The sequence below is a fragment of the Fundulus heteroclitus genome, chromosome 18, assembly GCF_011125445.2.
Source record: "Fundulus heteroclitus isolate FHET01 chromosome 18, MU-UCD_Fhet_4.1, whole genome shotgun sequence".
Lineage (NCBI taxonomy): Eukaryota > Metazoa > Chordata > Actinopteri > Cyprinodontiformes > Fundulidae > Fundulus > Fundulus heteroclitus.
In genome coordinates, this window is record NC_046378.1 from 33,389,073 (window position 1) to 33,404,762 (window position 15,690).

The window sequence follows — 15,690 nt, forward strand, 5'->3', positions numbered from 1 at the left end:
TTTTACTAATAAAATAATATATTTCAGTAATCCAGCTAAGAATAAAGCACAACTCATGTTCAGATTTGTTGTTACTCCAAATTATTCAGTTATATATTTCAGTCATTTCTTCCTTTTAATGTTGACAATTACAATAAATTAAAACCTAAAATTTACTTTTTGGTAAAAATTGAAAGACCAATAAAAAATATTTTAAAAACAGAAACGTTATGTTGTGGTCCACTCTATCACAGGGGACATGTTAACTAGAGCGTAAACCACAAAATGGTATTGTTAATGAAGCTGGTTGTTTGCAGAGTGCTTCATCCAACGATGTTAATGGAAAGTTTGGTGGATGGAAAAGGACTTTACTAAACTTTTCACAGTCATTGAATTGAATTACTGCAGGAATGATCAATTATGTTCTAATTTATTCAGACTGACGTGTGCTTTGATCCTCTTTTTTTTTGGAGTTTGAGAAAAATCAAGTGGATATTGTCGATATATGCTCCATAAATGAGGATTATCGTCTTTTGGTTTCTGTTTGTGTTCTATGATTGGCCTGATATTTTTATTTATGTTAGTTATGTCATTCATATCTGGTTATGTTTTTTTCTTCACCACTGTAGTCTCCTGAGAGCAGATTTCACTAGCGCCCTGTGCAGCATTCAGTGGGATTGGTATGCCCTGGGCCAGACCCCCAGTGGACCTTCATGCTGGTGCAGCAGAGGCCATGGATCAGTACAACACAGACGACCACCACTACGAGGGCTCCCTGTTCCCCGCCTCCACCCTCATCCCCGTCACGGTCATCTGCATCCTCATCTTCATCATCGGGGTGACGGGCAACACCATGACCATCCTCATCATTCAGCACTTCAAGGACATGAAGACCACCACCAACCTGTACCTGTCCAGCATGGCGGTGTCTGACCTCATCATCTTCCTCTGCCTGCCCTTTGATCTCTACCGCCTGTGGAAGTACGTGCCCTGGGTTTTTGGGGAGGCGGTGTGTCGCTTCTACCACTACATCTTCGAGGGCTGCACCTCGGCCACCATCCTTCACATCACGGCTCTGAGCATCGAGCGCTACCTGGCCATCAGCTTCCCGCTCAGGAGCAAGGTCATGGTGACCCGACGGCGGGTCCAGTACATCATCGTGGCCCTGTGGGGCTTTGCCCTGGTCTCTGCCGCGCCCACGCTCTTCCTGGTGGGCGTGGAGTACGACAACGACACACACCCCGACTACGACACGGGTCAGTGCAAGCACACCAGCTACGCCATCAGCTCTGGACAGCTGCACATCATGCTGTGGGTGTCCACCACCTACTTCTTCTGCCCGATGCTCTGCCTCGTCTTCCTGTACGGCTCCATCGGCTGCAAGCTGTGGAAGAGCAAGAACGACATGCAGGGGCCCTGCACTCTGGCCCGAGAGAGGTCCCACAGACAAACAGTCAAGATCCTAGGTGAGTCATCTCCCAGCAGAGACGTCTGTCCACCCATCCATAAGTCTGTCCGTCTGTCCATCCGTTCATCCATGCATCCACCCATCCATCCGTCTGTCCATCTGTTCGTCCATCCATCCACCCACCCATCCATAAGTCCGTTCGTCTGTCCATCCGTTCGTCTGTCCATCCATAAGTCCGTCCGTCTGTCCATAAGTCCTTCTGTCCATCCATCCATGCATCCGTCTGTCTATACGTTCGTCCATCCATCCACCCATCCATCCATAAGTCCGTCCGTCCGTCCATCCATCCGTTCGTTCGTCCGTCCATCTGTCCATCCATCCATCCATCCACCCACCCATCCGTCCGTCCGTCCATCCATCCATCCATCCATCCATCCATCCATCCATCCATCCATCCGTTCATCCATCCATCCATCCATCCACACGTCCGTCCATCCATCCATCCATCCATCTATCCATCCGTCCGTCCGTCCGTCCGTCCGTCCGTCCATCCATCCATCCATCCATCCATCCATCCGTCCATACGTCTGTCCATCCGTCCATCCATCCACCCACCCATCCGTCCGTCCGTCCATCCATCCATCCATCCATCCATCCATCCATCCATCCATCCATCCATCCATCCATCCATCCATCTGTCCATCCATTCATCCATCCATCCATCCATCCACACGTCCGTCCATCCATCCATCCATCCATCTATCCGTCCGTCCGTCCGTCCGTCCGTCCATCCATCCGTCCGTCCATCCATCCATCCATCCATCCGTCCGTCCATCCATCCATCCATCCATCCATCCGTCCATACGTCTGTCCATCCGTCCATCCATCCGTCTGTCCGTCCGTCCATCCATCCGTCCGTCCGTCCGTCCGTCCATCCGTCCGTCCGTCCGTCCATACGTCTGTCCATCCGTCCATCCATCCGTCTGTCCGTCCGTCCATCCATCCGTCTGTCCGTCCGTCCATCCGTCCGTCCGTCCGTCCGTCCGTCCATCCATCCATCCATCCGTCCATACGTCTGTCCATCCGTCCATCCATCCGTCTGTCCGTCCGTCCATCCATCCGTCCGTCCATCCGTCCGTCCGTCCGTCCATCCATCCATCCGTCCGTCCATACGTCTGTCCATCCGTCCATCCATCCGTCTGTCCGTCCGTCCATCCATCCGTCCATCCATCCGTCTGTCCGTCCGTCCATCCATCCGTCCATCCATCCGTCTGTCCGTCCGTCCATCCACCCGTCCACACGTCCGTCCGTCCGTCCGTCCATACATCCGTCTGTCCATCCATCCATCCGTCCATCCATCGGTCGGTCCATCCGTCCGTCCGTCCATCCAACCATTGTCTACTCTGTTTTCCTGCAACCGAGTTTCATAGAATTTAAATGTAGAATAATTTAGTGAACCCTGTTAGCTCGATTTAAAACAGTGACTCGGTAGATACATTGTCCTCCCAAAAAGCTTCACTGCTTTATTCAAAGAAATATAAGGAATCGGTGAAATGAGACTGGAAACTGAGTTATTTTCTGGGGTTCTCCGCAGTCTAGAAAGGTCAGGAAATTAAAGATTACTTAAAGACTTCTCAGGTCTGTAAACAACAAAGTAGAGCAAAAACAAAACAGGAAAATTAGTTTTATGTTGTTCAATCCCTAAAATCCATCACTGGATCCTTTCATCTGTCTGTTCGTTCATCTGTCTGTGGGATTTTTAATCAATCACTAACTGATGATCTTCTATAAATCCATGTGTTTATTCTCCGTCTATCAATCTATCTATCCTGGATCCGTCTATCAATCTATCTATCCTGGATTCCTAAGCAAGTTATATTTGTTACATTTAATTAATAATCATCAGATTAATAAATGAAGATTAAAAACCTCATGAATACAAAGAAACACCCAGAAGATTTTCCAAAGCTCAGTGTTTACTCTCTAAATAAACCCAAAGGTAATCATCCTCAGAGAGCTTGCAAAAAAAGATTTGTTTCCACACAAAGAAAGAAAAACATGCTGCAAGTCATCCTTGTTTCCTGCTTTTCATCCCGTGAGTCTAAGACAAACAGATTTAGTAATGGCAGCATTCTAATCTCGTCTCTGTAGGCAAAGAGCTTTTAAGGCTGAAATCCACCTGTTTGCACAGCCAGTTTGCCTTTCGGCGTAGCTGGAGCCATAAAAATACCAGCCTGACGGACTGGAATCCAGGACTTCTGGTTTTCTGCACCGGCGTCAGGAGCATTATCGAACAGCTCGAGCTGATTGTTTTAATCAGCCGCTCACAATTCTTCAGGTTAAAAAAAAAAAAACATCCATGTCCCCTGCAGCTTCATGACTATCCAGTGTTTTGCTCTGGATTTGATAAAAGCGAGTCCTGGTGCTATGTGCTCTGTGCTTTATGCGACCTGGTTAATTAGTCGGTTAGCTAATCATGTCCTGCCGACGCTCATTCTGATTGGCCTAATTCGAAGCTCTCCTGCTACATTGTGCAGACCTTATTTCCAAATGTTTCATCATGATGCGTCCATTATTATTTTTGGTGTGAAAAGAAACTGAGCAGGATTCATGATGTCAAACCTTCAGCCCACATTTGTCAAAAAAAAACAAACCCCAAGCTAAATAAATCAGCTTTAATAGTAATTCTCTTGCTACTGCAGTCCTGGGCAGCTTTTTTTTTTTTTTTAAATCACTGAATCACTCTGCCATAACTCTGGCATCTGCTCACTTTGTGCATGCCGTTGTTTTTAAGCAATTAGGCCAGAAACACCTCCCTTTAATTACGGTGCTGACATTTATTGTCCTGGCAGAAATTAGGGCCTCCATTACAAACTGATGATGGTTTTATCTGCAGTGGTTTCCTGATCAGCCCCGGTGACTCAGTGATTAGCTCACATATCACACAGGTCTCTGTTCTGTGCTGGGTTTTCTGCATGCTGCACATCTCCAGCATTTATCCTCTAATTGACTCCTTCACCTGCATTTATTATGTTAAAAAAACATCGTCGATGTTGAAGCAGGTTGCAACTAAAGCCGTGTTTGCAAAGGTATACATACCAGTTGAAATGTTCAGAAATTTTTCCATATTGCAACCACAACCTTTATCGTATTGGGATTTTATGTGACTGATCAACAAAGTCATAGTTAAATGTGAACGGAAGGTTGTTTTTAATAATACTATCAAAAGATGTGTCATGCATTTTGGGATTTTATGTTGATTCAATACCTTGAAAAATGCTTTTTGTTGCAATTACAATTGCACGCTTTTGGATGGTACGCCCTTAGATGCTGGATAAAAGCAGCCCCACAGCACGATGCCGCCACTACCATGTTTTTATATGGGTTTGGTGTGTGTAGCATTCCAGCTCACATAGCAGTAGGAACGTAGCCCAAAAAGGTACATTTTGCTGCATGTCAGACATGACTTGTGCTAAACTTGCAAGCGAAGTTTCTTCTGGTTTTGTTCTTACCACCAATAAGACCAGATATCTCTAGCATATGATACATTGTTGTCCTGTGAACAGATTCTTCAACTCAAGTTGTACAATAACTCACGAAAGTCAATCCACCCTTTGCATTTGTATAAATATCTCATTATTTCTTTTCACTTTGATACAGTGTGAAGTAGCCATTGTACAGCTTGGTACAACGTGGTAATTTGCTGTCAAAATAAGTCAGCTCTGAGTCAATAATGTCTAAACGGCTGGCAACAAAAGCGAGTACACCCCGGAATGAAATTGTCCGTGTTGTGCCCAAAGTGTGTCATGATATTTTTTCTGGGATGAACCCGGACACAGCACGCACACACAGAGCTAGTTCATTGAACAGTGTGGAAGATGAATGATGATGGAACCCAGAGTCTTACAACAGACGGAGGTGTAGGGTGCAGAAGCTGGCCGGCAGGAGGAGTGCTGAGAGACTGACCGGGAGGAACTCTGGAACCGAAGACTTGAGACCAGGACGGAACATCAGGAGTTGAGAACTTGTGAGCAGGACGGAACAGTGTCTTGGGTGAGGCTGGGCTGAAACAAAGCTGAAGTAAAAGTCTTCTGGCTGACTAGAACAAAACAAAGCTGCAGTAAAAGTCTTCTAGCTGACTGGAACAAAAACAACTGAGCTGACACAAGGTTCTGGCAGAAACTGAGCACGAGCGAACACTACGGACCGGCAACGAGAACAGAATGAAGTGAGTATACATGGAAGAGATAACAGGTGGAGACAGATCAGTGATGATTGCAGCCTGACAGGTGAAACCAATCAGGCTGCGCAGGGAAGAGAGAGATGAAGCATGCAGCCTACAAGCTGCATCCTGACAAAGTGCCAACATTTTGTGTGGTCGCCATTGTTTCCCAGCGCTGCCTTAAGTCTCTTTGTCATGGAGATGACTAGAGGTTCACGAGTTCTCATAGGAATCCTCTTTCCACTCCTCTGTGATGGCGTCACAGAGCGGCTGGGTGTTGGAGACATTGTGCTCCTCCACCTTTTGTTTGAAGTGGCCCCGCAGATGTTTAATCAGGTTTAGGTCTTGGCCAGTCCAGCATCTCTACCCTCAGCTTCTTTAGCAAGGCAGTGGTTGTCTTGGAGGCGTGTTCGGGGGCATCATGTTGTAGTACCGCCCCACAGCCCAGTTTCTGGAGGGAGGGGACCAGGTTCTGCTTTAGTATGTCAGTACATGTCGGTTTTCCTGGTTTCCTCAATGAACTGTACCGCATCTTTACTGAATGCATCTCCAAAGGGATAGTGTTAAATGTTGGCATCATGTGACTTCTTGCTAGTGGTTTTGCAAAAGTCAGTATTCGTCTAATATTGTGTAAAACATACAAGTACTTTAAGATGCCGGAGGAAAGGTCAAAATATTGCTGGGAATCTTGAATAAATCACATCGGTCAGGTAACTTATATCAATATATTGCCAGACTGCAGCAGATTTGATTGGATCAGTTTGGTTTTAATCACGGTCTAATCTTTCCACTCCGTTATTGCCAACACCGTGCATAGCCTGGGGAACTTTTCTCAATTCAAACGGTAGGATTAAATAAAGCTTCTTTGTGAAATTAAAAACCAAAGAAGACACACAATAACTACACTTGACTGGTAGAAGACCAACACATACATACATGCATTATTAGCGCTCTATAAGACCTGACAGATAAACTGCTGAAGTGCCACTATCATATCTTTTGTCTTATAACAACCAAAAACTTGAATGCATTGTATTGGTATTTTATACAGCAGAGCAATACATAAAGAATGAAATGGTAGTGAAAGGATGTATTTTCAACATATGTTAGAAAAAAAATCTGAAAAGCTGTTGCACTCGTGGGTTTTCAGCCCCCTTTACTCTTGTACCCCACAAATAAAATCCAGCACAACAAAAGGGCCAAATTTAATCCACATGAAGTATAGCTTTTCTGTGAAGGCCTAAAAGGTTGGTTAGAGATCACTAGTGAGCAAACGACATCAATAAGTTGGAGGACCACAGCAGAGAGGCCTCAGATAAAGTCTTTGAGAAGTCAGAGGAAGTAGAGCATTAATTGGAGAAGCAGCCAAGACGCCCGTGGTAACTCTGGAGGAGCTGCAGGGATCCATAGTTCAGTTGCGAAACCAGACAGCTAGTAATGGACACATAAATTTGACCTTTTGAGTGGCAAGAATACAGCGGAAAGCCATAGCAATTTGTGTCTGCAGTTTTACGCAAGCCATACAGGGAACAAGGCAAAAATCCGTCAGCTGAGAACAAAAAATCTTTCAGGATGCAAAATGCTATGTGTGCCACGAAGTCACCAACACGGTACTTCACATTAAACACAATACCCAGAGCTAAATCTATTGGGGTCGGTAGCAAGACTTTAAAATTGACGCTCAATGATCCTCACCTTGCAAGCTGACTGAACTTTAATTTTATTTTGTAAAGACAAATTGGTAAGAAAAAAATCTCCAGAAAAGTCTTCCGGTTTCAAAAGCTGGTAGAGACCTACCTCAAAACGCGCGCCCTTACAACTACAGTAAAACGTAATTCCATATGGTATTATTTTTCCCCTCTTTCTCACAGTTATGTGCTACTTTGTGTTCGGCTATCACGTAAACAACAAAATGCACAAAACATTTTTATTGTAATGTGACAAATTGTGAAAAAGCTGAAGGAAAACGAAGTGTGGGTTTTTCTAGCTTCCTGCGGTGTCTGTCTGTGCCGCAGCGCTAACTCAGGCTTTAACAAAAACATGAGCAAGAGGACATCTGCTCTCAGCTTCCCCATTTATATTTCATCATTTATACTTCATTCAAACAGGTTGCATATAAATGTGTTTTTTTTTTAGCATGCGATGGGTATTTTAAATGATTTACCTGTTGTTTTAGGTAAAACTTCTGTTTGTTGCTGTGTTCCTATGTCACCACCAGGGGGAACTGCAGACCCGGCTGCACTTAATGACTGTCGAAATTATTTAACGCTACCTGCCATATAACTAATTTTTGTCATTTTGTCTTTGACTGTTGACTGTTGACTTTTACAGGCAATGTCTGAATATTGTTTTCGTCTTAACTTCTTAAATGTTCCTCCTGCCTTTCAGTGGTGGTGGTGCTGGCCTTCATCATCTGCTGGCTGCCCTACCACATCGGCAGAAACCTCTTCGCCCAGGTGGACGACTACGAGACGGCCATGCTGAGCCAGAACTTCAACATGGCCTCCATGGTGCTCTGCTACCTCAGCGCCTCCATCAACCCCGTCGTCTATAACCTCATGTCCCGGAAGTACAGGGCCGCCGCCAAACGCCTCTTCCTGCTGCACCAGCGGCCCAGGCAGACTAGCCGCAGCCACAGACAGCTCTGCATGATCGATCACATCTCCACGCTGAACGAAAGCCTCACCGGAGTCTGAGCACCTGCTCGGCTCCACCGTCAGGGGGGTTCACAGGTCTCAATGAAGGTTCAGGGTTCAAGATCAAAAAATGAAACTTATTGAGGATGTGCAGAAAACAGATATAATCTCTCAGAGGGGAAACAGGGCTCTTCGATGCAAAAAAAAAGATCTGCTACTTCTTATTAGCCTTCTTATAGTTATAGTCCTACAAAGTCTCAATATAGTTCTTTACATAACTGTATGCATTCAGTGTTGGGTTTTAGACACCCCCTGCAGAAGTATTTACATGTAGCAGACATCTGTAAACTCAGCTCAGTTATCTCTGTTGTTATTGGCGGAAACTGTTATGTAGGACTTTTTATTTGTCATTTCTAATTGTTGCCGGCCACATATTGGTGTATAACTAGATTTCCTGTAATGTACCGTGAGTTAGGTATATTGCACCTTTTCACATTTTGTCATGTTAACCATAAACTTTAATGTTTTTAGTTCTTTTTAGGATTTACCTCAGGTTGCTATTAGAGCTGCAAGACATTTGGGTTGATTTTGCACCTTTTACTCACTGAAGTTTTCACCACTTCTTCTTTGCAAAATAGCTCAGTTTCGATCAGCTCCATCAATCTGTGAACATAAATGCTTTGGTGTTGCTGCAGATCCTCAATTAGTTTTAGGGAGGAACTTTGACTGGGCCATTGTAACACAAAAATACTGTTTATCTTGACCTAAACCACTGAAATATAAAAGAATAAAATAGAGTCTGATAGGATATCATGCAGTCTTTGACAAGAGTACAATGAAATTTGAAAAAGCTGACAGCTCACTGCATAGAGAAATAAATTAGTTATATAAAATAATATAGAAGAAGCAGTTCATTAGAAAGATGAAATAAAAACAAGTACATTACCATATATTTTGGACTATAAGGTGCACTTAAAATCCTTAGCTTTTCTCAAAAATTGATGGTGCGCCTTATATATGATTACAGTTGTGCTTACTGGCCAATTTTATGTTGTACAATGTGCTAAAATATATGTTAAAATTTGTAAGTACCACTTTGGTAAACAACGAAGCCGCTCCGCTCAGTGGCTATTCGGAGCCTTACGGTCACTACCTGATTGGACCCCTGAGCTGTCTACAAGACTGCCTGACTGTAATGTCTAAACTAGAAGTGCATTCATGTAAAGGCCCCCACATACTCCAGGTGTGCTCAAGGCGGACTCTGCACGGACTCCACGCATACAGGTACGTGCAGAGCTCAATTTTTACAACTGCGTACGCGGTGTCACACTATAAACTTTTATTACACACTTGGGAAGAATATTTAGTGCGCCTTATAATCCAGTTGCGCCTTATGGTCCGAAAACTACGTTAATACTGATGGCACAATTCCCATTATCGCATATCCCTTTTGATTCTGGCTGTATGGAGTTTAGCTTTAGCTGAAACTGTTTTTGAAGCTGCTTTTCCTTGCATTCGTTGACCTGTAGTCGGCGTGATGGTAAGGGTTTTTTGAGACAGCAGGAAGTTCTCAAATTACGGGGAGAGGGTAGCCAACGATCTTTTGGGCCACGTTTATGACCCTTTGGATCTGTTGCCGGTTCAGACGGACGGCCAATGTCTCGTTAGGGTCGCAGTCGAGTTTTCGGATGTCGGATTGAACGATGCGCCACAACTTTTTTTGTGTTCCTTGGTCTTCGTGATGCTGTTACTTCACATGTTGTTTTCTAATAAATCTCTGACACTTTTACAGAAGGCTGTAATTATACCGAGGCGGTATAATCCAGTGTAGTCAGGGGACTTCTAAAGGCAACCGCTTGTGTTTCATCTAAGGGTGGCAGAGTAAAGATGGATAAATACAAATGCACACCACACTTTTCAGATTTTTACAGGTGGAGAATGTTTAAAACCATGTAATAAAAAAAATCTTCCTCATTACAATCTTGTGTTACTTTCTGCCGGTCTATCACATTAAAACCTCATTAAAACACACTCAGGCGTAGGGGGTGACATGACAAAATGGGAAAAAAATACAAGGGGTATACATTCTTCTACAAGGCACAATATCATAAAGTTTTTTTTTTTCCATCATAAAGTTTGTTTGAGATTCATGGAAAACGAAGCAACAAAAATAAATCTACAGCTTGTGTTTGAATACATTGAATATAAACTTGATAAAAGCAGATTAAAATCCAAATGGGGCACTTTAGTGTGTGCGTGTGCGCCTGACACCGGGGCCACCTGAGCCTGGAGGTCTCAGGCCTGCGTACGTGCCGCCTGTCACATGTAATCTGTCATGGCTGTTACATTAAATGTTCTCTGAATTTGATACGCGCCGCCAGCCAACGTCCCCGCATCCCCACATTCACAGCAGCAGCTGCCCTCAGTGCTTTCTGAGGAGCAAGAAAGAGGTTTGGCATCGTTTTGATGATAATGACAGTTTTAGAATGATCATCTCGCCACTTTAGACAATTATGCATTGGAATTGTGGTATCTCATTTGCTCTAATAGAAATGTAATGTTTAAAATGTGTGTTAACCTTAAAAAAAAAACAAAGAAATCTCACATAAAACAACCTTAAACTTTCTTTTTTTTAAGGTCCTGCTTGTCATAGGTCTTGTTCTTTGTGAGGACCTGTCAGGATTTGGCGGATGAATCATCAGGGCTCGCTTTGCTCAAATAGAAAGAGACATCGTTGCTCTGGGCTGCCTCATCCACTATTTGTGTTTTTTTTTTTGTGTGTGTGTGTTTTTTTTTAAGAGTCATTCACCTCTTTGCCAGAGAAGCTAAAGCAGCTTGTTAAAGCTCATATCTCACAGCAGACTATCCTGACAGCACCTAGGGGAAACAAACAACAAACAGCATGACCCCAGCTCTGCGTTGTTTGCTTTTTACGGATAATGAAGAGCTGCTACAAGTGGTCTGTCAATATACCTACCCTCCAGCCGTCCGAAATCCTCTAAGTTCATGCAGCTTGTTTGCTTCTGCTTTTTGATTTCGAATTCATGACTCGTCAGGAGAACATCCTGATTCACCCACGGCGGGCGTTGCTGTTTGATCTACAAGCAGAGCTTTGAAATGGTGTTAGACAAAAAGCAGTTCTCAAATGATGATTTCATTTCTGAAAGGAAAATGAGAAACTTTCCAAACCAGCAGGACCCCTGTGTGATTATTATTATAGTTATTGCCCTTGTTGAATCATAAATTAACTTTGATTAAACACAAGTTCTGGGAAGCTGGGTTTAATTTACCTGATGACACTCAGGCCTGCTTACTGCCTGACCAATAAATCACTTGAATAAAACCCAAACAGCACGAAGTGGGCCGCAAGCTCTCAGAATGAAACACATCATACCCTGATCTAAAGAAATGAAAGAACAGATGAGCCTGGAAAGATTTAAAAAGCCATTCCTGAGAGCTACGTAGTATTCACACATGGAGAAAACATAGAAGAACGGGATCTTTCTTTAGGAGTGACTGACCTAAGAGAAATACTCTGGAGAGTACAAGAACTCGTCCAGGAGATCACAAAAGAATCAAGCAGCACATGTGAGGCATTGCATGGCTTTACATGGGTTAGTTGGGTTCAGCGTTCATTTGAAACACTTCAAGCTAAATGCTACAGATGTCATTTAATTATTTTACCTGAGAAAATATTTACGTTTGTGAGAACATTTGTAGGCACAACTCCTACTGCCTTGTTTCCAAGTGTTCACGGAAAAATATTTTTTCAACGGCTAGAAAGACTTTCCCTTCATCCTCCTCAAACTCTATAGAAAAGCTATTTCCCCCCCCCGAAACTTTGGGTTCAAGGCAATGATTGATGAGCAAAGGTTAAAATGGGAACATGGTCAATACACCTGGTTTGAGACTGTGGAAAGCCCCTCGTTGCCACCGTTAAACATGTGAAGGACCTGTGATGCTGTGGGCCGGGTTCACTTTCAAAGCCCCTTGTGAACTTCGGCAGAGTGGAGGACATCATTAATTCTTTGAAATAAACCACCAGTTTGGTTCTTCTCTGGATGAAGAAATGTGTTGTTTCAGCCAGAAAGACTTCTTCTTACCGTCGATATTAGTAATATTAGCAGATGTTCAGCTGATTTATTTTTCACTGAATAAATGTACTTCAATTAAAGATTTAATTTTTTTTCTCAAATCTTTAGTGTGAAATGATGCTACTTCTATAAAACAGGTGTTTATTTGATGCGTTTTACTTATCCTAGCAACTGCTTGTGTTGAGGAAGCTATGAGCATTTGCGTCAATTTAAATCCTTTGTTATAAAATCATAAAACAAAAGTAAATCAGCCCAAAGCCCAGTTTTAATGTAAACAAAGTATTTTTAAACCTGAAATATTACTTTGATATATTTATACAGCTGAGCTCTGCATTTAACTGTTTTTATTTTGTTTTTATTGCAGTGTCATCATGTTTCTCACCACCAGAGGGAGACAAAGTTTGCGCCAGTTATATAAAAAACGCTGCACTAATCAGGGATTTTAAACGCAATTAGTAATTGGTTGTCTTATTAAAAAGTAAAACAATGACCACGTGTTATAGAAATTTGGAAAAATGTTTTTTTTTAATCATCTATCCCTTTAAGACATTTTTTACTGGCTTCTCCTTACAGTCTACTTCTGCAAATCATCAGCACATTTACTGTTTTCCTGTTTGCTTCATTCTGCCATGAGTGTGACTGCATGAAGCTAAAAGACATTTAGAAGGGGTCAGTTCCTTAAAACTCACCCACAGAACCATAGAGTCTGTACTTTCCTCTCACTGTTTTTTTTTACTTCTTCTTCTTTTATTCTGGCTACTCTCCAAACTCAAAAGCTTTTCCCACCCCAGAAAGGCTGTGAGGTCATTCATCTCAAACTTTAACAGCTCACTGTGAACTCTGCAGAAAGTAGAGTAAAAAAAAAAAAAAAGAAAAGCTAATGAGAGGTGTGGGAAAAAAAAGCTTCTCTGCAGTGTCTTTGGTTATTGTCTGGTTCAACTTTCATTTTTGATAAGTAAATAAAAATGAAGCTCAGAGGTTTACATTTGTATCAACAGAGCCTAGACTTTTAACAGCATGCTGTTCCCCTATTTAAGGGTGACTATTGCCTAATTTTATAGTGGCTGTTTAAGAAGAATAATTTGTGACAATATTGTAAACATTTGTCAGAATTAAGAAAAAAATATAAGAAATATGCAATGGTCGTTGTTGTAGCCAGTGGCCTTCGTTTGTTTTTCTCTTTTCTGGTGTTATTTGAATTCAGGAGCAGTTGCTGCTTCCTGCCAGCTGGCTCCACTGTGGGATCTTGATTTACACCCTTTTCCTGGTTCATTTCCTGTATTTCCTCCTGCACCACTCCCTGTAAAAGTTCTCCTCCCGATTGGTTACTCACCTTGATTGCTTAATCAATCCTGAAAGAGACCTCCTTATTTAAACCGCTACTTCCTTACAGATGGGGCAGCTGTGTTTGTTAAGCAGCATTGTCTTTTGTCCTTTTTGGTATGGCTCTTGAGCCAGTTGTTGTGACATTAAATGTTGCAGAGGTTGCAGAAAAGTTGCTTTTGGTTAAATATTAGAAGAACAGCTTTATGTTTCCCAGACCCCTCCCCACCCCACCATCCCCCTATAGTGTCTGAGCTCTGCCTCCAAAACCATTCCAACACTCTGCACCTTGTAAACGTATTAATGCAACCTAAAGCTTCCATATTTTGTTACATGACAACCACAGTGTGTTTTATTGCAATTTCAGAAGCGCCTTAAATCAGAATCAGTTTTATTTGCCAGGTATGTGTACACACAGGAGAAATTTGACTCTGGATTGTACAATCCGCGTTATGTGCTTACTTATACAATAATGGCATAATGAAAATCATATAACTACCTTCAGAAGACACTATAATAGAAAACAAAGACTACCTGACTGTGATTTATTCTTAATTATAAATCCAGCTATTCTGTAAAGTAAAAACTTGTGAACAAACAGCATAATTAAAGCCCAGGAACACACCAGACAAGTTGTGGATAGTAGAGGAGTTTAAAGCAGAGTCATGTTATAAAACAATACCTTAAGCTCTTAACATCTCACAGATTTCTGCTCAAAAAGCTCAAAAACCCATGGGAACTCTGGAGGAGCTGCAGAAATCCACAGCACAGGTGGGATCTATTGATGGGACAAGTCATACACTCTATAAAGATAGACCTTATGGAAGAGTAGCAAGAAGAAACTTAATGGTTGAAGAGAGCCATAAGAAATCCTATTTGCAGTTTGTCAAACCATGTAGGTGACACAGCAAATATGTAGAAAAGAAGGCGCTCTGGTCAAAGCCACATTTCCACTTCCTGGAAGCAGTATGACAAAGTCTTATGCGGGGCTTGTACCAATGTACATGCTCACTGTGAATCGTAGCAGTAATATCATCATTCGTGTGGGAATGCTTTTCTTCAGCAGGTACACTGACGCTGGTCAGAGTTGTTTATGGGGAGACACAGGGAGCTAATTACAAGACATTTCTGCAGCAAAACCTGACTGACGCTGCAAAAGATCAGAGACTCGACCCTGGACGTACAGCCAGAGCAACAATGAAAAGGTTTAAATCAAAGCACAGCCGTGTGCTAGAGTAGTCCAGTCAAAGTCCAGACTTCAGTCCAGTGTCAGAGGCAGGACTTAATCCGTCTTATTTACCTGACTTTTGAGCCTTTTTGCAAAGAAGAATTGGCAAAATGTTCAGCCTCGAGTTTATGTTTCAGTCACTAGATGTTATTTCTCCAGCTGGTTGGTTTGAAAAAGCACTGACCTGACCGGTGTGGATGAATGCAACTGTACAACAAAGAGATAGTTTTTTTAAAAAAAAGATTTTCATCCACGTCACAATTTGTGTTGCTCTGTTGCATAAAATCCCAATGAAACACATTACGGTTTGTGGTTGTAATGTGACAAAATGTGAAACGGTTCAACGGGGATGGAGACATTTGCAAGGCACTGTCAAGGATTTAGGCTTTTGTTTGCGTGGTTCTGGACTAATTAGTTTCCACTCCCCTCAGCCAACAGCCATCTGTCCCCATCCAATCAGCTCGGTCCACCCCTCAGTCTCCAGTCAATCAACCCAGATCAGCGGATGCCATTAATTACTGTCAACTCTGCTCACCTGTTCACATGCCTACTTATACCTGCCTCAGTCATTCACTCACGGTCAGAACGTCTCATCTCATCTTTTGTGATGTGTCCTTCCTCTACCAGTTCCTGTGTGCTCAGCCAGCTGGACTCGTCTGATGAAAGCTGTCTATGTGCTGCAGTTCTGCCTGTTTCCCCGTGAGTTCCAGCCGCTCGCTCTACCGATTGGTGGTTCCCTGGTCCACATCGCCTGTTCTGGTCTGTCCCTGCCTTCATCGTTGGTTTAGCCTGTCACTAAC

The 15,690-nt window shown here is 42.9% G+C and overlaps 2 protein-coding genes across 4 annotated transcripts in view; both read left to right on the forward strand.

Annotated features, from left to right (window-relative positions):
• Positions 1-9,199, forward strand: part of mlnr (motilin receptor) — a 9,646-nt gene extending 447 nt beyond the window's left edge. The window contains exons 2-3 of the mRNA XM_012875222.3: positions 609-1,445; positions 7,998-9,199. Of these exons, the coding sequence (XP_012730676.1) occupies positions 662-1,445; positions 7,998-8,305 (1,092 nt within the window). The 5' untranslated portion in view covers positions 609-661 and the 3' untranslated portion in view covers positions 8,306-9,199. The remainder of the gene's footprint in view (positions 1-608; positions 1,446-7,997) is intronic.
• A 6,285-nt stretch (positions 9,200-15,484) lies between these two features.
• The window catches only part of zgc:153184 (capZ-interacting protein), a 42,632-nt gene continuing 42,426 nt past the window's right edge, over positions 15,485-15,690 (forward strand). For 2 of the 3 annotated variants that reach the window (XR_004933252.1, XM_036149978.1), the window contains exon 1: positions 15,485-15,589. Coding sequence is in view for 2 of the 3 variants with exons in the window: in XM_036149978.1 (XP_036005871.1) it covers positions 15,563-15,589 (27 nt within the window). In the remaining variant the exon portion in view is untranslated. The remainder of the gene's footprint in view (positions 15,590-15,690) is intronic. The other variant, XM_036149979.1, reaches the window with a different exon arrangement.